Source organism: Saccoglossus kowalevskii, chromosome 3 (genome assembly GCF_978046115.1).
Source record: "Saccoglossus kowalevskii chromosome 3, keSacKowa6.1, whole genome shotgun sequence".
NCBI lineage: Eukaryota > Metazoa > Hemichordata > Enteropneusta > Harrimaniidae > Saccoglossus > Saccoglossus kowalevskii.
In genome coordinates this window covers 12810107-12832423 of record NC_140643.1, presented here as the reverse complement: position 1 = coordinate 12832423, position 22317 = coordinate 12810107, and the positions used below count along the sequence as shown (strand labels likewise).

At 35.0% G+C, this 22317-nt stretch overlaps 1 protein-coding gene across 1 annotated transcript; it reads left to right on the top strand.

The window, feature by feature from the left end:
* Nucleotides 1-9103: 9103 nt before the first annotated feature.
* Nucleotides 9104-21760, top strand: LOC100367402 (glycine receptor subunit alpha-3-like). The gene is made up of 9 exons (XM_078013734.2): nt 9104-9189; nt 9411-9520; nt 11301-11368; nt 11651-11874; nt 12350-12432; nt 12543-12677; nt 17407-17636; nt 18818-18943; nt 21294-21760. Exons 1-9 carry the CDS (start codon nt 9104-9106, stop codon nt 21567-21569), a joined length of 1338 nt encoding a protein of 445 aa, XP_077869860.1. The 3' UTR covers nt 21570-21760.
* The last annotated feature ends 557 nt before the right edge of the window (nt 21761-22317 follow it).

Genomic DNA, 22317 nt, shown 5'->3' with positions numbered 1-22317 from the left:
AAGCCAGGGCGTTTTTTAATCCTTGAATACCTAATCTCGCGGGGGTAACGGATGTTGACTCCCTGGATACGATATTTGGTTAGAAGCGTCTAATTTCACAGTTACGTATTCTAAAACAAGATTTATGACAGTTGACCCTCTTGCAGTGGGGGTGGGGGTGATTATACTTTCGATTCTCGAGCTTCTGCATGGTCCACATGTCTTCACTGACCCTGATATTACACAGCTATGACGATAACACGGCATACACAATGCGTTGGATTGGTACATATCACTGAGCCACGTGTCATAAAATTTGGTAATACTATAATACTCAAGCTAGCACCGGAACAGATGACGATTCAATGGATTAGAAGTGTTATTGCAGTTCAGATTTGCTTAATAGCATTTCGAATTTCATAATTAAGAACAGTTATTTATCTCTGGTTCCCGAGTTTGTTCATACCACAGTGCCAGTTTAAGTGTAAGTTGCAGGGCTCAGGAATTACAGTTGTAACGACATCTTTAATGCGGTGGAGTTTAATTATTTTATAATCAGAGACACAGTCAAGCATACTTCCGACACTCACATATAACATATTTATTTAGTGAACTGATAGTAACACCAATATAATATCTGCACAGCGCTAGCCTGACCAGCTTTAATATTTCATGATTTGTTGCGTCTCATTAATAGACAGAACACTCCTGTTGACTTATCACTGATGGATTCTTGTTGGTAGGCATATTATACACCAGAATAAACAACATCCAGCAATTAACTTATAATTGGATAGGACACGGGCAACGTAACGCATTATGTGGGAAGCAGCAACTGTGTACTTTATAATTATAGATTTGTTTTTTGTTGCTAAGATTACTTAGGAAAATTACTTGTACGAAAGACAAATTTACCAAACCCCCGAGCGCAACAAAGCTAATACTGTGACGTCGTCGTCATTGTATTATATTTAGAGCTTGATATACCTACCAACCACAAACATTTGACAAACTTTAACGTCAAATTTAGTATTCATACATGATGTTTTACCATGTGGTAGTTTTCACGGAAACCACGCATTTTCATCATAACGTTGTCCAGCAGGGTCATGACTACCCAAATCTAAAATATTATATTTGGATACTGAGCTTCATTTTAAAAATAGGACTGACATTGTTGAGTGAGTCACATCTCAAAAAAAAAACAGTAGTGATGACTCTCGATTATGATTAGAATCCACAATGTAGAATTATGTTTAAGACTGGGCATTAATTACACAGACCTAATGTAAGAGACAAGAACTCATTGGTCTCTGGTCAAATTTAGATTTCCATTGTAATAACAAATATTACAAATCTATTCGGACGACATGTGTACATGTAGAAAATATTAATTCTCTAGAACCCTTGAAAGAAGACTGACATCGTATTACTGGGGTCAACTCATTCTTTGTCCATTTGCCCTAACGCGCAGATACGGAACTTGCAAAAAACAAATCTAAATAAAATCCGGGCCTACGATTTCTAATATAATAGAAGAATATATATTGACTAGCAGTGCATCAAACTGTCATTCTAGTATTTTGTTAATACACTTTTTTGAAGATGCTAGAAAGTGTAGGTCAGCTGAAATATCGTTTTTGTTTTCACAACTAGTTAGCCACCAGGCGCTGTTAGTGACGTATCCGAAATTCGCATAATCAAATTCTGATCGTCCGTTTCTTACTCGATCGGACCATGTATTTCTGCAGCCACGTTACAAATATCTTACGACCAGAAGATGCGACCAACGTTAAAGATTAGTGGCGGGATACAGCCGTCTTGATGGAACTCCTTGATAACCTTAGCCGAGATTTCTTTGTATATAAATTTATGAAATTTTTCAAAAGTTCTACAACAGTACGATAACATTTGAGTGTCGGTAATCCAGACAATCAAGTACATGGAACGCGTACTAATATTGGAACAGCAGACTGCGGGCGGTGTGGGAGACAGTGAATCCGAAACGGCATTCGACGTTATGCAAATGAGTGATAGTAGGCCAAACAAACGCAATGTTAGACTGCTTTATTTCGCTTTTTTTAATCGTTTTAGTCCACAAAAGTCGTAAAAATATTAATGTTATACACAAAATACCGGAATTCAAGTCCTCGACGCACCTTCAGTTTTCGATGCACCCGGACGTAAATTTCTGTATTTTGTAAATAACCCCCAATTTAGCCAAAATATGTTCCTTGAACGCCGTAAAATTAATAAGAATGTATTGTCTAGACAATCACACTGCATCTTGGCTGCTTTGGAATATCCTGCTGAGATGAGTGCTGCATTTCGTTGTCAACGTACTTATTCGACGTCAAGGTCACCATATCACAGGCTATATATTTATATATCGCATGGTAACATGCCAGTAAAACTGCCTACAACATCCAGTTTTGTTTCACTCTGCCGTTCTTTCATCATCACCACATTGGTCAAATGTATTAGTCGATCATTTTTAATGAAAATTAGTTGGACAATTTTTAGAAAAAACCCCGAAAATCATCGATTGTTTTTTACTTGACATTCCCACAGTGTATTGAACAGATTGATTAACGGAATATAATATCTAAGGAATGAAAAACTAGTAGATGATTGCGTAAAACACATTACAAGATTGCATTTGTCACCAGCCAGTCTGCACGTATAAGTGGTTTTGTTCAAATGTAACGGATTGACAAGCAAAACGTACTATTACAGTTGTCCCTATTAAAACATTGTTTGACTGAATAGTATTATGACTTATAGAATGTAGTGGAGTATTACAACTCCAGAGTGATTATCCGCTACCAGGTACCCAGAATCAGCTTGTGTCAATTATCATGTGACGACATAGATTGGGTGCATCGGGACAGTATTTACAAATTTTGTACTTCGTGCGAAAGTAGCTCGCTTGAAATAGAGTTGTAGCGCGGAAATTGACGTCAAATAAATTTTGTCATAAATTTAATACATTTTGCACGATTTTCCCTTGCACAGCAGCGTACCAATACAATTACATGTCACTTTAGTTTCCCGATTAGGTTTAATTATACGACTTCCCAAAAGAACACTTTGTTGCCCTAGGTCAAAACTGTTACGTAAGCGCTGTGGAATATATTTCTATCAACTATCAAAAAGCAGGGAATACGTGCTCTCATTCCATAACACACTAGGGTTGACTGTATGTTTCAGAGGGCAGAAGAAACTTGTACTTCTCTACTCAATATCACATGGCATTAACGAGTTAGCATGATGGACTAACCCATTGTTGTACGATGTTCTTATAACTATCTCTAATACAAACTTACTGTGACGAAACGACCATGCTGTTCGAAATCGAACCTCAGAGTATGTATATTTGATACTTCGATTTCTTAAATTCTGTAACTTAGACGAATACATCGCCAACACTGCGACGACGTTTTTCCACTTTCGTCGCTCTTTGGCAGGGGTATGGATGACTCCAGGCTGGTCTCACGTTCTTATGTTTTATTTCATTTAATCTCGTCTTTCCTTGATGATCCAAATTGACTACACACTCACCTCCTAGATCTTGCAGACTATATTATCTTCAGATTCAGATCAAAGATATTTATCCGATGATCACTTTGAATATAACGTTCACCTACCACCTTTTATTATACAACTGTTCAAGATGCCCATATTGCAGCCATGCATAGCCTAATAAAAGGTGTAATGGTTTCATGGCGCATGTCATTTGTAAAAAAGTGTCATTATGTAATTCCCCCAGAAAGAAATTTGCGCAGTGCTGTTTGTAATACAATATTCAACTGATGCATAGCATATCACAAACGCCCTTACTGATTAACCGTATGACATACAACGACTCATTATAAATATTTAAATGCTTTCAGCCCAAGTGGGGCATTGGCGTTATAAAACTGTTGTCGGTGCATTTACTATGTATTTAACAATTCTGAATTGGCTGCTGTTTATAAGGGCAGTGACAGGTAAAAGTCACTCAATGACAGTGATACACATTTTCCCAGAAACACGGTATTTCCAGATAGTGTGAAATAAGTCGCAAAAATGTCCAATACATGAAACGTAACAGCATCTGTTGTTGTGTGTTGTCTGTGAGACGTTAGTTTATGCCTACAGTCACTGATTTATGACATCTTTCATCATCAACAGTTTCATTTTCATGTATACGTGTGCTTTTACGTTATAGCTATTTCGATATATATAATGTTACACGCACGATTTGTCAGTCATGGAATACAAAGAGATGACAGTAGGCATTAATTACATTGATGCATTATCCAATAAATGCAGGCAATGAATCAATTCTCCATTATAAAATGAATTCTAGACGTGGAATAGTTCATCTCTCGGGGTCAAATAATTGTTTATCTTCATCTAATGGTGACATTGTCATCAATTGTTGTCTCATAAAAGATGTATTATCTTGCTCGATAAACGCTGGATAGATTATACTCTCATTTGCAGTTTTGGACTCAACGCATGTGGAGCTACGCTCTCAGTAAGTGTGACATTCAGAAAGTGTGTAAGTTAATCCTATAATATAGACTATTATTATACATCTAAGACTAAAAACTAATATTATTTTACGTCAGTAAACATGTTGATTTGTTTGATACATATTTGAACTCGTTATAACGTTCATATTTTCTCTTATTTAAGGGTCACCAACATTCAACCTACGTAATCCTAAAAAACGTTCCTTTCTTCATACCAAATGCTTCAGCGCTACAGCACAAAACGAAAATGAAAATTCAATATTGTTGCTGGCATTTTGTATTGTAATAATAAGCAGGAGCGAATTTTGCAATGTAAGCACTCGGTGGTCACTGTACTGTCTTCGTGCGTATATTTTGTTTGTATAACGTTATTGTAGTTTGTAGTAATAATTTGTAACTAACTTTGTTTGAATAACCTCTATTTGGATGCAATATGTTTAACAGCGCAGCTCAGTTGATGTTCCTTGCGTGAAAATTATTAATATAGTGATATGTGCATAACTAATTACACAGAGCTTTAAAACATTGGAAACCGTTCGTTTATTCAGTAAAACTAAATAATGCTTACAATAAGACGCAATTTTTATCGCTACTTTATTTGACTTGAGTGCTTTATAGTTAAAAGAGTATTTAACAAATCATGAATGATTTACACTAGCTATTTTTATTCAATAACACCATTGGACTATTTGTGTGAACATTTACAAAGTTTGAAATGCGGCCAGATTTAAAAACTGTGTTTATATTCTTAAGAAAATGAGACAACTTGTGTATGCAGGGTTCCATTTCTATGATTTCAACGTGTCGGAGGGTGTACCGTTCAACTAGAAATATATTTTGAAAAGTTTGATTCCAATTAGGTTTTTCGGGTATAACATAATTAACACGATGTACCATGATATTTTGAAAAGAGATACGCCATCAACAAATGTTCTTTGGTATCTAAAAATATACGAACAGGAACAAAATGCAACATTACAGTAAAATTAAAGTAAATTTAAAAAGTGATGTCTAATTATTAACGTTAAAAATAGCATAATTGAGAATATGGTTCCAACTGGATAAAAGTGACATTGATTAATCGTATTAAGTGAGATCGAATGTCAATAATGATAACATGGATAGTATGCCCCACTATGCAAACATGTTCTCTGTGGTGACGCTACCTACTCGTTCTCAAGCAATTACGTCTTAATACTCTCACATATAGACCACAGTCTCATCCAATTCGTTTATTTTCCCATCTCCACCAGACCAACCCATAAGCATCTTAGTCATGATTTATCTATCATCTTTTGTTCCATTCCATTCCTTTCCCATGCCTTCCATTTTTGTTTATCCACTTCATAGGCGAAGGTTAATTTGATTGTTCCTTTTTCCCATTTACCATGTTTCGACTGGAACAGGGGAGTGTATTCTACTTTATTAACACTAAATTATTCAAGTGTATTTTACCTTACTTACTTACGCTAAATTATTAACGCAGCTAAAAGCGGATATCCATCAGCACTTCCCATTATCGAAATGAAGTTCCATATTAACACAATTACCCACTCTGATCAAACATATCAATTTATCTTCGTTATGAAATGTAAAAACTACGCAGTTTGTAATTTTGAAGTCTATTAATCTATTGGTTACCGTCATATCCCTCATATAAATAAATCTGTAAATGGCCATGTTCCTCATTAGTAGTTTCAATTTCAGTTTGGTTTTGACACAATGTCTCAGTAGTAATGCAGAATCTGATCCTATCATGTATTGCCAGTGCTATTATGTTTGTCGCTCATGTAGTTGCTGCCTGTTCTTCTCAGTTCACTTGTAAATTTGATTTGTTATTGTGGTCGTTTGTATTTAACTTATTGTAAGCATGCTTTAGATGAAACGATACTGAATATTTCTCAAAAGCAATGAGGGAAGGAGCTCCCGAATATAATATTGGGGCCAGCGAACTACTGATTTCAAAACGTAATTGCGTACGTCCGGTAGCTGCTCGGCGATATGGTACTGTACGCGATCGTCGGTTTGAGTCACGCACGCAACATGTTTACTTCCATTAAACATAGTATATAACATGCAGTGTATTCAGTATTATTTTAACACTGCTCAATGGTCAATGCGTTCAACTTACATGTTTGAATCAATGACTGGTTGGCGCCAGTAGTTACCCGTGCCTCTAAATTTTATATATCTGAACTAGTTGGACACATTAAGTTGGGAACATTCTACGCACATCAATCGAGTACTTCGACATACGCTGAAAATCAAGTCAACGGCATTTGAATTTCCCATGATTTGCATCCCGTCATGGCCTAACATTCAATATGCTATAGCAAAAGAGACGTTCAAATGCGTTAATTGTGTTTATGCAGTAGTATATTATATTTGACACCTGTACAGCATTCGATTATTGCAAAAATATATACATAACAACAACACGGAAAGTATTTGTTCCTAGATTATTGTTTAAACATTATTTCACTTTTATTCGAAATGTATTAATTCTTGCTCGTCTTTTGTAGAATCTGCATCTTACCTTTTACTTGAGTGCAAATTTCTAACTTGGCGGGCATGTTTGAAAGAAAAGCCCATAGCAAGAAAGTTACACTATTTTTAACCATTGTGTTCAGTTTTTGACTGAAAACACTGTGTGGCTAGGTCAGGGAGAAGCATATTGATTATAACGCAAAGTAAGCCCTCAGATGGAACGTGTTGGGGTTACGACTAATGTACTGCCTTCTAGTACACTGAATATCTTTACGTAACCACTTTTTGGCTGACACGTGTATGTTTAATATTGGCATTAACGAGCATTAGTGAACATTAATTATATGGTGAGATATACACAACTATTCACACTACGCGTCGATCCATACTTAACTCTAGCTACATTGTTTTCGTGTATACTTTGCGATATTCTCCTACTAACCTCATTTTATAAGTCGGTTCACTTTCAAACGCTCCAAAAGCTTTCCAATGTTAAGAAATAACCATATATTTATACAACTTGTTAACTTTTTTTTGATCATGGTCACTTCGCTAATCATTTCTTCTGAATGAAAACTTGCCGGAAATGAAATGTAACACACACGTTTCTGGTCTAATTGTCATCGGTGTGTGACGTGGGTCAACTATAAATAGTTTATTGGTCATATATTGCTTGACAATTAATTCCCTGGAGATTACACTGATTCGCCTTCATGTCTTATATACAGTCGCTCTACAATACTTTGTTGATGTCCCTAATAAACATTACTATTCACGTTTATTTACATGCAAATGTGTAGGCATGGTTGACAGGAAGATATGTCGTCACAATCTCGCATGCATGTACATTACGCCCGCTTCCGTACATTGTCGTGTCTTTATATAAGAGTATCCCCAAGACTTTATTCAGAGCTATAATAACATGCCGGTTGAAATATACACAATAATCTAAATTCGACGAATAATGTATTTAATTGTCTAGCACAGGAAGTAGCATTGGTTATTATTGACAATCCTTTCTATATAGTATAATGTACGAAGAAGCATTACTAGTAGGAAATGTTGAGGGGAACGTACTTCCATGTTGTAACAAACACGCTACAAATTAAATGATTGAGCCTAACAATTATCTGTATATCTGAATTCGTACATAAGGTTACCGAATTAGAATCATTGTCCATCTTTGGTTTGCTGGCTTGTGATTAACGGCAATGTTTGATATATTTGAATTTAGTTACTTGTGGGGTTGCTTGACTTGTGTCAACACTTGACATAGCTAGTACAACACCATTTTACATCAGCAACATGAGTCGATAGTATAAAAGTACTATTCAGTAGAAAACATAATTTATCATTTACACAATATAATATTACTCAATACGACTACATAGAAGACCATGTAATCAGTTGAAACGACCTTCTTGATAACGAGACCATAGTTTCAAGTTCCAATATATACTTAATACATTAAAACATAAGCATGCGATACAATGCAAATACAGTTTTAAAATAACACACACAGAACGTAAATTGCTCGACGTTATTTCATCTTTATAATTCGTCTGCGAATTGTGCCTTCGAAGCCTGTAATGTGTATTGTACTCATTTATCCTACAGCTAAATATACACTGGCTGGTCATCGACATCGGTTTTTGCATTTAATAATATCCTTAAACAATCTGATTGTGTATTCTGGTAACTTGATAAATCCTGATGATACGATGGTTGGTGTGATTATTGCCATGTGCCAACTACATTAACATATCATAGTATAAATCCCTAATCACATGCAATACTATTTTTTACTGTTTACAACACAACAACTGTATATCACAATTCTAGAATCCCATGTCATTTTAAGACCCCCCCTTTTGGATATGGTCTGAAAATCCATTGACACAAATTACGTTATACAAAGGCTTCACAATTCCAATTAAATTTCAATAACGTCTATAAAAGCTTGTGTCAAGCGTAGTTTATATCGAACGACCTTCACTGCGCAACTGTATCCAATAACATTTAGGTTATTTAAACCTCAACGGCTTGTTTGCTATACAGCATATTTGGTACAATATTGTATTACTATTGGATTATTATATTCAGCGGAAAATAGCCATATGAATCATTTATTGTTGATTGTGTCGGATCTAGAAGTATATACAATTATTGAGACTCGTTGTATTGTAAAACAGATGGGAATCCAGTTAGTATTTCCAACGCATACGTTCGTCCGCTTTTCTTTGATTTGATAATTCAATACACGGCAGTTAAACATTTATTACGTCGTATAGGCCTATTATTGGTACAGCTTTAATGGCATATAACGCATTTGCATATACATTCTATGGTGACGAATTACAATATGCTGATTTGTTTCAAAAATTATAAATCATTACATTAGTATTTCAATCGTTTATTTTTCAGTTCTGAACGTCCAAGTTTTCTTGCTCCTTGCGAAAACAACGACCTCAATTCAATGTTCTCTGATAATCGCTGGCGAAGTTATGACCACCGTCTTCGACCGAATTTCATGGGTACGTAGATGTTTATACTTTTTCTGGTTCATATATGTGTTACCAATTATATGTATATCGATGTATTTGTGAATTTGGGCTATAATGTGTAATTTTGTTGGGATTATGCATGACTTGTGGTGAAAATTTGAAATATTATTGCGGGCCGCATTAATTCGGAAAAGCATATTCAAAATCGTTAGATACTGTAAAATTTTCACTGGGTTTAAATTTCAATGATTTACCATTTCAGGCATATTCAGTGGGTTTTACATTCACGGTTTCGTCATTTAGATAATGTGTTCTATGGTAAATTTTACATATTCACTGGGTTTTAATTTAGCGCATTTTCCAGTCAGCGAAATAAGCTAAATTAAAACCCAGTGAATAATTACCCCCTTTACAGTAGGCACATTCAGATATCAAATCGAACGCGTTTACGTTTCATCTTAAATATCGTTAGATCTAAAAGACACCGCTGTAAAGAATAAGTTACAAGCCGGGACATATAATATGAGGTTACTACAAGGATACCGAAAAGTATGCACGAAGATAGTACAGCAGGAGTGCGCATGTCGATGCGACGGTGTACTGTCTGAGTGCATACTTTTGGGTATTTGCGTAATAACCTTATTATTATTATACTTTCCCCCCAAATGATACATCATGAAAACCCCGAAATCCAAAAAGTTCAGAACAAAATCAGCAAACTTCTTTGTGTGGAGTCCGGTTAAACCCTGTTGGCTGCCATGTTTGTTTTTTATTATTAGATGACGCTTACGCGCGTAATCATTCGATATCTGGAATTCGCAATCTCTAATATGGTAAAATACCCCGTAAAAAACGCAAAATTACGGCACGTTGTAATTTATGGCGTTACGGCGACAGGTGAAAAATAATAAATAATTAAATAAGCCTGTGAGGGTAATATCACGACTTGTTGCCTGTCCAAGGAATTGTAGTCATGACCATAATATTGCTGACTAACAGTCAGAGGGCAGACAACGAACGACCATGTGTTATTTATTTTATCCCAGACTTCATCGAACAGACTTCCCAGCACGCACATTTATATCTGCCATACATTTCTCGCACCCGTTCTCTCACAAAATAACAAAATAACACGTATATTTGAAGTATGCAATATTTTATTCTATGTTTTATAAAAGTGGTACATTACTCAATAGCATACATACATTGTTTGCTGTGGCGGCTTCACCGTACATTATGGCTCTAAATATCAAAACGGTGTATCTTACTTAATTATTTCCATTCTGGCACATTCGCTGTCGACAATTTGTTATGCGCAATAGTTTCAGTGACGTCATTCATCCGATATACACATGTACTATCCGCTTGGCGGGCAATATACCATGTAATATCCATTGTTATTCAGTGTCATGTGACCGAGTCTCAACCTATCACAGCACGCGTAACAACACTGAGATGTGATATCACAGGATTATTGAGTGGAACATATTAACAACGTAGATCTTCGTCGCTGTACTACATATTATGATGCGACTTACGTATTATATACTGCTTTGCATGCTATAAAATACAATAATACAAAATTACTGTTGTATCTGGTATTATGATGTTATATATTATTATAGGTATTTAAATCGGCTTAATAGATGTTGAAAGCCGATTGCATTGATTAAATGTAAACACACATATAGATGTAATCTTAAAGTTTGTGTAGTCGGGCAGACAATGTGACGACCTGATTTACGAGGTACTAAAACGTGCATTGTGCCTCTGATAACTGTAATATTTTCTCAATGTTTTTTCCCTCCAGGTTCACCTGTGGTGGTTACGTGCTTTGTATGGATCAGTAGCTTACATTCAGTATCGGAAATCACAATGGTAAGCTATTAATATGCAATCTAGCCACATGGAATATTTGAATGGCATGGTACAAAGCGCCATCTACAAAACCAATGTTCTTTACTAGAAATAGTATTTGTCAGAATAATGAAGTAATTTCATAGACGATTACAACCTTGACCCTTGAACATCATCCAATATTCAAATGATACCATTTAAATATAAATTACTGAAATTCTGTCATATATTCAAAGTCATTCAATTTGTCAATGTCATATTATTGGCTTACAATAAGTTTTTAATTTATTAAAATCGCTGTAGGATTATGGTGTTACAATGTTCTTGATAGAACGATGGACAGATCCACGACTAGAGTTCAATGGCACGGAAGCAATTGATTTACACTCGCAGTCAAACCTTATTGATAATATCTGGACACCCGATCTCTACTTTGTAAATGAGAAAGAGGGGCGGTTCCATACAGTTACAGTAGATAATAAACAGATACGCATTTATCCCAATGGAACAATCATATATGATATAAGGTGAGCTGAATTATTATGAACGGGAAGCAGCTGATTGACTAAGGCCACTGGGAAGGTAGACGTTTGACGCTTGGGATACATGTGTCGTAATTGTGGTTGTCTCTGTTCTTTTTTTTTTAATTCTCAGGAAAGCAGTGAAACTATGAAAATCATTAAGTGCGTACATGTGCAAAATGTACAAATTAGGGAAATTAGGTCTTGTCTTGGATGTAATGTACACCATTGTTTACTGCGAGCTATTCATTTCAAACCGGCATATATCATAATGCTGGAATAGATAATGTACTGTAGAGTCGGAGAGTATGAACCCATAAACTGATTATATTTTAAAGAATATGATATGGTCAAAATAAAGCGCATAATAGAATAATGCTAATTTAATCGATACAAAATTATTCGTCTTGAAGAATAAACTGTTGTTGAACTATTCCAATTTACATCTTATTCTACGTATGTTCTTTTATTAATTATTTAGAGTGAGTGTAACATTGTCATGCAGTATGCATCTTCACAAGTTTCCAATGGATAAACAAAGCTGTGGAATGCAAATAGAAACGTGTAAGTTAGATTCGGTGTATACTCAATTTATTACCATTCGAATCTTGTGTTAGCTTTCGTATTTGGACATACTGTGATGTTGTGGTCTATTTGTTTTGTTCTTCCTGTAGTTGGTTATACCACAAAAGATGTGATCATACAGTGGGATGAAACTAACCCGGTGTATGTTGCTAAGGATTTAGAATTGCCACAGTTTTCACTTGGAATCACCAACGTGTCCAGGTGTTATACAAACTACCCCCTAGGTAAGTGTCTCTATGGTTTTATTCAGTAAGCTGGTGTCGTTTCATAGTATCAATACAACAATCTCTTATAAGTCGCGTCCCCTAGCAAAGAAGAGTTCATGTAACGTCAATAATATGAATGTAAGTTGTTAAAATAAACAACTCTGTTTGGTTTTATAACCTTTCGTCAAATGAAGTGTGACAAAAACTATATGTTTATTGACAGACAACGCCTGACAAAACAATATCAGCGTTGTGAACGACCTCCAACAATCATACGTAACAAATAAGCTAAGACATGATAGTATATCGTTACATTTTGGTCCTAGTTAAGAACAGTTTAATTGCAAATTATGAGTTCATATAACTAGCAAGCTGATATATTTACTGTAACTTTTATTTGAAAGACGAATGACATATCTTCGGTCTTAAATTGATGAAAGTGGCGCCATTTAATACCCAGCACATATGTATTCCTGTCTGCTTTTTGCAATATTTGCAACGCTGGATAAACATAAATGGCAAGTTTATAATTGAATAATTGTACAATATAAACAAATTTATGTGTGTATATTTTATGTATATATTGCGGATGATTGTAGAGAATGCAACTTCCAAAAACATAAAGAAAATAAGTTATAGATATCTTTTTTAATTATAGAACAATCCCGAAACAGAACTTACTGTTCAAACATGTTCAGTACATCAGTATTTGTTGTTAGGTTTCACGTCACAATGCCTCAAAGTAAATGATGATTTTGATGATGATGCATAAACGTCATGCTACCCTACTTCAGAATAATGTCAACGAACTATTATAACGATATAATTACCTTCCGTCAGTGTAATGGTTTAGTATACACAAAGGCGATATTAAGTTAGCGGAACGACATTGGGAAGATAGTTATCTGTGTTCTCCCTTGGCAATATATGTGAATGGATTTTAAAGGATGAAAGCACGATGTATTTTAATGTTTAGCAATAAGCCTCGTAATAATAATAAGGATAGTTAGTTAACATTAAAACAGATGATTAGAATATCTTAATTTTTATCATGTCATACTGTTTTAAAAAGCTAAAAATCCAGTCCAATTCAATGCACTTGAATACGAATATTTTTGACGGTTGTGCTCTGACGTGATCACGAGATCAAATCCAGAGTTCCATGCTGTAATTTATGTATCCTCGTTTTGCTTGTGATTCTATAAAACGCAATCGTATAGCGAGGAAAACTCATCATGAAATCATGTTTTGAGTTCATTTATTCTGTATAATATCAAGGATCAATGTAAATCGTATAGTTATGTCATTGGTACGCCAAACAGTGTTCATGCTATTGAATCACTAAGCACACTTACTTTAATCAATGGCTACTGCTTGATTCAGGCTTATTCCCACACTACTCCCTTCAGGTCACTGCGTATTACATAATTTTAATCGTCAAACAATTAAAATAAACGCATGAAAAAAGAAAACATATTGGTATAATTAACCATAATGCATCGGAACAGGCCATTCAGTAACTTGTACGGACTAAATTTGCAAAATCACAGATCGATCTTGAATATACTTTGATACATCGAGGTATAATGACTATTATATTACAGCATTGTCAATATCAGTGAATTTTATAACTTCATTGTTTCAGAATATTCGCAATAATGTATCGCATTATTGAGCTTCAATGGATATGAATACAATATTGTTTTATGTAACGAGTAAAGTAAGGAGAAGGTGTTTAAAAAGAAAAGAAATTCTGAGTTTACAAGTATTCAATACTGAAAATGTCATCAAATATAATAGTACATTGCCAATAATATATCTGATTACAAAATTTAAACAAGAACATTTTTGATATAAACTATTTCAATCACTGCGCACTTATGTGCGTACCATATGGTATAGAAGACAGTAAGAGTACTATTAGGTTATTACGAGGATAACGACAATTATGAAGACAGAACAGCGGGAGTATCGACCGATGCGCAGCGGAGGTCGATGCGACTGCTTACTCTCTTATTATTATACATCTTTTCCTCCTAAGGATACATCATGGGAATGACAAAATACAAAATGTTTAGAACATATTGAGCGAACTTCTTTGTATGGAGTCCGGTCAAACCCTGGGGCTGCCTTGTTTGTTTTCATTATTAGAGGACACTTACGCGCGTAATCGTTCCATATTTGCAATTCGCATTTCTTAATATGGTATGATGAAAATACCCTGTAAAATACCGCAAAATTACGGCACGCTGTAACTTATGGCGTTACGGTGACAGATGTACAATAATAATAATAAGGAATAAGCTTTGATCAGTAGCATATATATTAGTGACAGAAAACATGTGTAATATAATGGTCGCTATTTGTCATTCGTCCCAATAAATCAGCGGAATATCAGAACTTTATTTATATTATTTATAATTACTAATTTAAACAGCAACGGTATATACCTGGTAGAGACAATTGTCGTTTTTTCAAAAAAGAAATAATGTCAATAGTCTAAAAGGTAGACAAATCATTTTCTAAAAATAAACATAATATTGGTATATCATATTGTGACTGAACACAATTGTTTGATATGATCGGACATTTTCGTTAGTGGTCGCCATACTTGCAATATCAGATGCATGAAAATTTTGTCGGTTTTCTTTACAAGTTCAGAGAGAAAATGTCAGTAACCATGATTGAAACAAACCTGAAGTACGTGGACAAGTTGATGTTGAGAAAATTAAACAGTGTATCAGTTAAACTCGTTCAGTTATATTTGAATTACGATTCCTATATCTATATTGTAAAAAATAGGGCGATATCGAAATTTATTGCACTGTCAGAATTGCCACGCACCCACAAAATGCGATCGATATAACCTGCGCTACAAGTCGTTCATTACTCCCGATTGTGCCCCCGTGCACAATTTGCAGCCGTGACATAATGGAAAATGAATTAACCATGATTCATTTATAACTGTTTTATATATTGCGTTTATTGGTCCGCAAACGCTAAGGCAACGCACCCAACTGGGATTAAATGGTATTACGAGTGGTAATATACGATGTTTGCTATTAACTGGTTTGATGTGAGCGCATAAGGCAAACCACTTAAGTACAGTAGTATTCTGAAGCTGGATATTAGTAATGAAGCAAAAGATTATATAACCATATATTGATCCTTTCAATGAAGCCATATATATTTCAATTAGCTTAGATGCGTATCATTTGTCTGAATGCAATTGTCTTGCAATTACATCTGTATATATTTGATTGTAAAATAAATATACGTGTTGGTATTTTTACAATTCTAAGTAAAGCTTTTAATTGTTGTGTCCTATAATAATAAATCAAGTCAGGTTCAAGTTCTTACTCGACTACCCGCCGATATAAAATAACATCAATTTCATAATGTGTGAATAGCCAAATCACTGAGGCAATGTCGTGATTATAATGTAAATTGGTACGAGTGGAAATAACTGAGTTTGACAGGTTAAGTTGATCTGATAACATGAACTACCATACAAAGCCACATTGTGATTTATTTGTGAAATATTTATCTATTCAAACATATTGTTTATGGTAGTAACGATCCGAACAATGTACCAGCACACTTCTATTATGTATTTGTGCTACCCAACAAATGGGGAACTGTCGTTACATGATATGATACGGTCATTTGCGTCATAATATCACACTACCACCATGAAAATTGATTTATATTTTACGATTTATATTCTTTTCTATTCGCTTCAATTTGATTAAAGCTTATCACTGTGTGCGTCTATCAGTAGTATAAATTTAGGTTTCATAACTCTAATTCGTGATTATTCATTCTGGATTACTTATTAAGTTAGTATCAAACATCAATGAATTAAATTATATAAGTTCATCTATAATCTAATGAGCAAAGACAACAAAACGTTCACTGACGTTGAAGATGGGGACGAACAATAAAACACTTTCTACAAATCCGCTACTGTAAACCACTGTAGTTAACTGTCGCAGGTATATTTTTAAAGAACATGAACAAAAACGTATATTGTTTAATATCGACCAAATTATGATTTATCTTGAAACTAACATTGTTGCGTTTGCAGGACCCGAACCAGTATTCGTTATATAAACATCATAATTACCTATACGCTTGCGCTGTGATTATATATACCAAAATAAACAGTGAACATGTATGTTAGATAATTCAAGTGTTTCATAAAGTCAAGAATACTTCTGAATACTGCTACTGAAAAAAATGCGTTATCATGACATGATAAATCATAGTCAAATGTATTCATGCAGTATCGAACAGCATTATTATGAGGTCATTACGAGAACAACGCAAAGTACGTACAAATGCAGTACGGCGTTCGCAGCGACCAACGTGTAGCAGAGGTCGGTTCGTCCCAGTACTGCCTGAGAGCATACTTTGCAGTATTCCCATGATGTCTTTAATACTTTACATTTTTCCCGCTAATAGTAAGATTTTAATGAGAGAATATGGCTCGATATAATAAACGAACATGTTTCGCGCTGTGTAGACGTTTGCGTTCAGTGATTCTATTTCCGTCCAATATAAACAAAGAAGGTGATCCAGTTTGACGTCAATAACCAATAATGCGTTAATTTTGGTGACGTAGTTTACCCTATATAAGGGAAAATTCAAACGTTGTGATACGATTTAGAACGAGTGCTGACAGAGCGTCAAATTCTATTATTTTCGGTGTCAGATATATAATAATACTTGTTGTTCATTTCTTTAGGAGATTATGGCTGCCTGCAGATTGTGTTTCCATTGCATCGTGAACTAACTTACTACATATTGGAAACATATGCACCCTCAGCGCTCCTAGTGATTCTATCTTGGGTGTCATTTTGGATGCACATTGATGCCACACCTGCACGTGCAAGTCTTGGAATCACCACCGTACTAACGTTAACTACGCTTAGCTCTGGTGCTCGAGATGCATTGCCCAAGGTCTCATATACTAAAGTATGTTAACGGTATTATTTATATGTGGTATACATTTACTTTAGAATTGATTTAAAACTTATTAACTTACTGCACAGAAAAACAAATAGGTTCAATAGCAGTATCACATTGAACTCGGTGAAGAGCCTACTAATATGTCATATTAGTATCGCAGTGCGCATGCGCTATAAGCTCACTCCAAGTGATAAATGCGGGAAATGTTCAATACTGTTCCCGGATTGTCGCGATGTCCCCGAGCTTCTGAATAGGCTGTTTTTGTATCGCATAAATACTGAATACATATAGCCAAAACAATATCGAACGCAATAACACGATCTCATGGCTACGGTAGTTGATTATAAGTTTATTCATTCTAAGACGGCGGCACGGAATTTTGTATGGGGGCGGGATCTGCACCGAATGCGCGACCTTACTGACGGGTCCGGGGGCATGCTACTCCGGGAAAATCTGGACCCCCTTAAACGATATTTCCTCATTTTGAGGAACAAGACAGGCATTTCATTTCAACTGTGTCGCATCGACACAAATACACAAGGGATTTCAGCTCGATTTGCGGGGGGTGGGGTAGTGGCGACTCCCCAAAATTTTCGCCGCCGCCACTGTACAATATAACATCATAATGTTTTCAGTTACCCTTATTATTTTTTGCAGACAGAACCGTAATTCAGACATGACTTGATAATAATGTTTAAATGGGTTAAATATCATTAGAATATTCTCGATTATAGTATAATGTAATTATATTAGCAGTTTTAGAATTTATAGTGTTATTGCTTTCACTAATGGAGACAACGCTTCATACCTATTGTTTGTACTATGGTTGTTTGATCGCACAGCCCATTAAATTCTAAGTAATTTATAAATTGGACGGAGCATTGGGGATTGAGAACAGTACTATCTGACCTACATAAAAGCTTATAAAACCATATAACGATTACTATATAATCAGAATTCGAAACGGTGAATTGTTTGATAGAAATATTCTGTATTACGCAATTAATTGAACAATATAAATTTGACATCGTCGTTAGTTATTTACTCAAACTAATAATATCTTTGTCAATCACCCATCAGCCTGTCAAAACATTTAGTCGTGAGAAAGAAAGCCCAATTTATTTTATTTTGTAATAAGCGAATGCATAATATCTGCTTAATTATGTTCTTTGTTATTTACTTTTTAGGCTATTGATGTCTGGATGGCTGGATGCTCATTGTTTGTGTTCGCTGCCTTAATTGAGTTTGCAACAGTCAATTTTCTGCACCGTACAGCAGAAAGATCAGAGTTAGCAATGGTAAAGAAACGACTAGTGAGTACGCTACGCTGCTTATACTGTTAGTTCATTATATATAGTTTGGTTGCCTATATTATACATAGTTTGGTTATTATATTGATCACCGGCGGGTTTCTGGTACACGTGATTCTCGATTAACGTCAGTCATATAGCTGCGTTCTCACGATGATTCGCACAGTCACCGTCTTGTGCACGAATGAATTCCGCGGTGTTTCAAGCCAAACATTCACCTGACATGCAGTGGTGTGATATTTAATTATTGCAAAAGTATTGATAGGCTTTGGGCAAAACAAAATTGACACGTGATACTGAAAGGAGTGTTGTTGTTAGAGTGGCGATTCGTGTGTGCCTGTAGTGGGCGCCCTACTACATATGCAGGCAATTCAAGTTAGCATGTTTTGGTGAGAACTTCACATAATCTAGCCTCGTAATGGTATGTTAATGCCGACGAGTGGACCGTGCAATATTTACCATATCAAACTCAGTTTGAACAAATTTAGACAACATAGTTCTTTTATAGATAGAAAGCGACACGAATTACGAATTGGTGCAACTAGATACCATAGCTAATTTGTAGTGACCTTGTATGCTGCTTGTTATTGAAATAGAATTAAAGGTTTTCTACTTCTCGACCATTATGGCGGACATCCCTGTTGTCACGAAGCGACTGAATCGTAATTATTAGAAACGTATTTCATGTTATACACAAGATATATAATTAGGTATTCAAACAGCCCAGTGTCAGAGGTAGGATTAATAGCTCAGAGTTAGACGAATTTAACACGAAGCGTACACATATCTGAAAGTGGGTCGTGCCTCATGCCACAGATGGAATTTACTGGATGAGCGTCTAGTTGATGAATGCACAGGTGTTGTGGGCCAATTGAATTTTAAGTAACGAATAGGTAGTAAAAGCCGCGTTAACACTGCACTGAGTGATAACTTCGGACACGATAACCATACCAAGCATACATTTTGTTGCATCTAGTAAACTATGATTTCATTTATTTCACGTGTGGCGTCATATGTATTATGAATACAACAGAACAATACATAATGTAATGTTTAAAATGTTTTTTTGTTTCACTAAACACATAATTTACCCATTGATTGGACAATGTTTTTCAAGTGTACAAAGACTACAATACTATGTGATTTTATTTAATGTACGAACCTTAAGATATTGTCTCATATTTTATGTTTTATTCATTAACGTATATATATATATATATATATATACTGAATTGAAGTTAACATCGGGGCAACGTCAAATACAGACGTCGTATTAACATAGGATATTATTGAAACTCGACTATTTTCACTAGAATGTACCGTCCTGAATTAAACGTCGACGAAGCGACGTCGTTATGATGGTGGTTATTTTGTATTAACAAAGATGAAGGTTGTCATACTTCGAAACAAAATAGATTTTGAGACGTCAAATAGTCGTCGTAATTTAACTTTCTATTGATATTCGCTGTACATTGTTCGGTGTCGCAATTTAATATCGACTTATTATTAACTAACTATATGACGATAGGTGTTTTCTGGGACATTATTGACAACTCTAATAACCATTCACCGTCAACAACATATATAAGTGTATGTTTAGATATTTTGTTCAAGATATTGTTACGAGATGAACAAAATATACAAAACCAGTGTAAATTGCTTGTGATATTGGAAAGGCACAGACTATAAATATCCATCTCGATAGCTATCTAGTGCTGTGTTTAAGATATACCGTCAATATGGCCTGTCAAAGTCTTATAATGTGTGTCATGTATTTTTTGTAGCAACTGTTATAGAATTGGAAAGCATTTATTTGACTATGTGAATAGCATCCCCCTTGACAATGTGATCATTATAGCATATCCATGCTACGCTACCGCCGATGAAATACACAGATGCGCAAATATCGCCAATATTTGGAAAGAACATACAGAGAGTCAAATAACCATTTCGTTTATAATAGCAAACTGTGTCATGCAGTTTCCAGGAATACAATGTTGATTTTGGTTATATACGTTTGAGTTTTATCTGCTGGGACAACAGCATGGGTCAACACATGTCACACTATTTGCACACAGTCACTCGAACACATTTCAGTTAATGTATGTTTGCACGTTCAATCTATTTTCCCTTTCCTTGGAGTGTTCGCATTATAGTTTACTTTGCCTGTTATTCCATGGCGCAATAAAACGTTGTTTTCTTTTCTTGGCTTGAAATTATACACAAATTTAATTAATAAAAAAAATCAACATAGGTGGCTACGCCCAGCTAATACACTTTGCACCCAATGCAACAAATTTCAGCAATAAATCACAGAATGTATTTATTATTATTTTTTGTTTATTTATTCTAGGAAATGCGTGACCAATACAACAGTAAAAAGAAGGCATATTCAGAGTCAGTCCGTGACGTTAGACTATCCCTTATTGGCGAACGACTGGCATTAAATGGCGATTCGTGCAATAGCCATACTGCTAATATATACATCAGTGATGATTACATGGAAATGAGGGCGAGTTACCATCGACGGAAAGCACAAAGAATGGATAAATTGGCCAGGGTTGTGTTTCCAACAGCGTTCCTGTTGTTCAACGCAGCGTATTGGGCTATTTATCTTGGTATTAAATAAGCGAGAACTTTATATTTTCTATTTAACTATGAAAATCAGATTCGGCGAACACTTTTTTGATAGTTTTATCAAAGATATTTTCTAACAGAAGGCCCTTTGTAAAATGTGGTGTGATTACCACAATTTGTCTTACTGGTATTTATGTGCGTGTATACCAGTGTGTAAAGTTAATGATGCTAGATACCAGGATATATTATTTACACAACTAACACAATCCACTGTAAATTAAGTGATTCATAATAAGTGTGCATTAATAAGTAAAATAATCTGTTAACCACACCGGATCAAAGAAGTGAACCACAATTCTTGTCACCCACCGTTCAAGTTAGGTCAATTAGTTTCTAGAATAAAATTAAATGCGGAATTAATATCACTTACTTGCTATTCACTCAATTAAACATCATACTATTCATCAGAGGAGGTAATTTGTTTTTTTATAACAATGTTGATATTTTGTCTGTCATTCTCAATGTCAGTTACTTGTATGACAACCTTTCTAATAAGTGTGGTGCATTGGCATGGATTGATAATAATAATTTCAAGACGCCGGGAAGCAAAGTGTGTCAAGAAACACTGTTGGGTTTACCTGTCTGTATTAAATGTAGACCGTAGTTTCATGTACAGTTTTGAATATTTATATTGTGATATAGTGCATTATAAAGTATATAGAAATAAATATATTACTATAATTGTAAATCTATTTTGTTTTGAATTTCATCATGGCTTAATATTATGACAGAGCATCTTG

Bases quoted from the DNA above. Each gene is read 5' to 3' on its own strand.
- LOC100367402 (XM_078013734.2), top strand. From the start codon at position 9,104: ATGAATCATTTATTGTTGATTGTGTCGGATCTAGAAGTATATACAATT. The intron at 12,433-12,542 runs GTAAGTTAGATT...TTCTTCCTGTAG, and splicing joins TGGAATGCAAATAGAAACGT to TTGGTTATACCACAAAAGAT. The intron at 17,637-18,817 runs GTATGTTAACGG...TTTACTTTTTAG, and splicing joins CCAAGGTCTCATATACTAAA to GCTATTGATGTCTGGATGGC.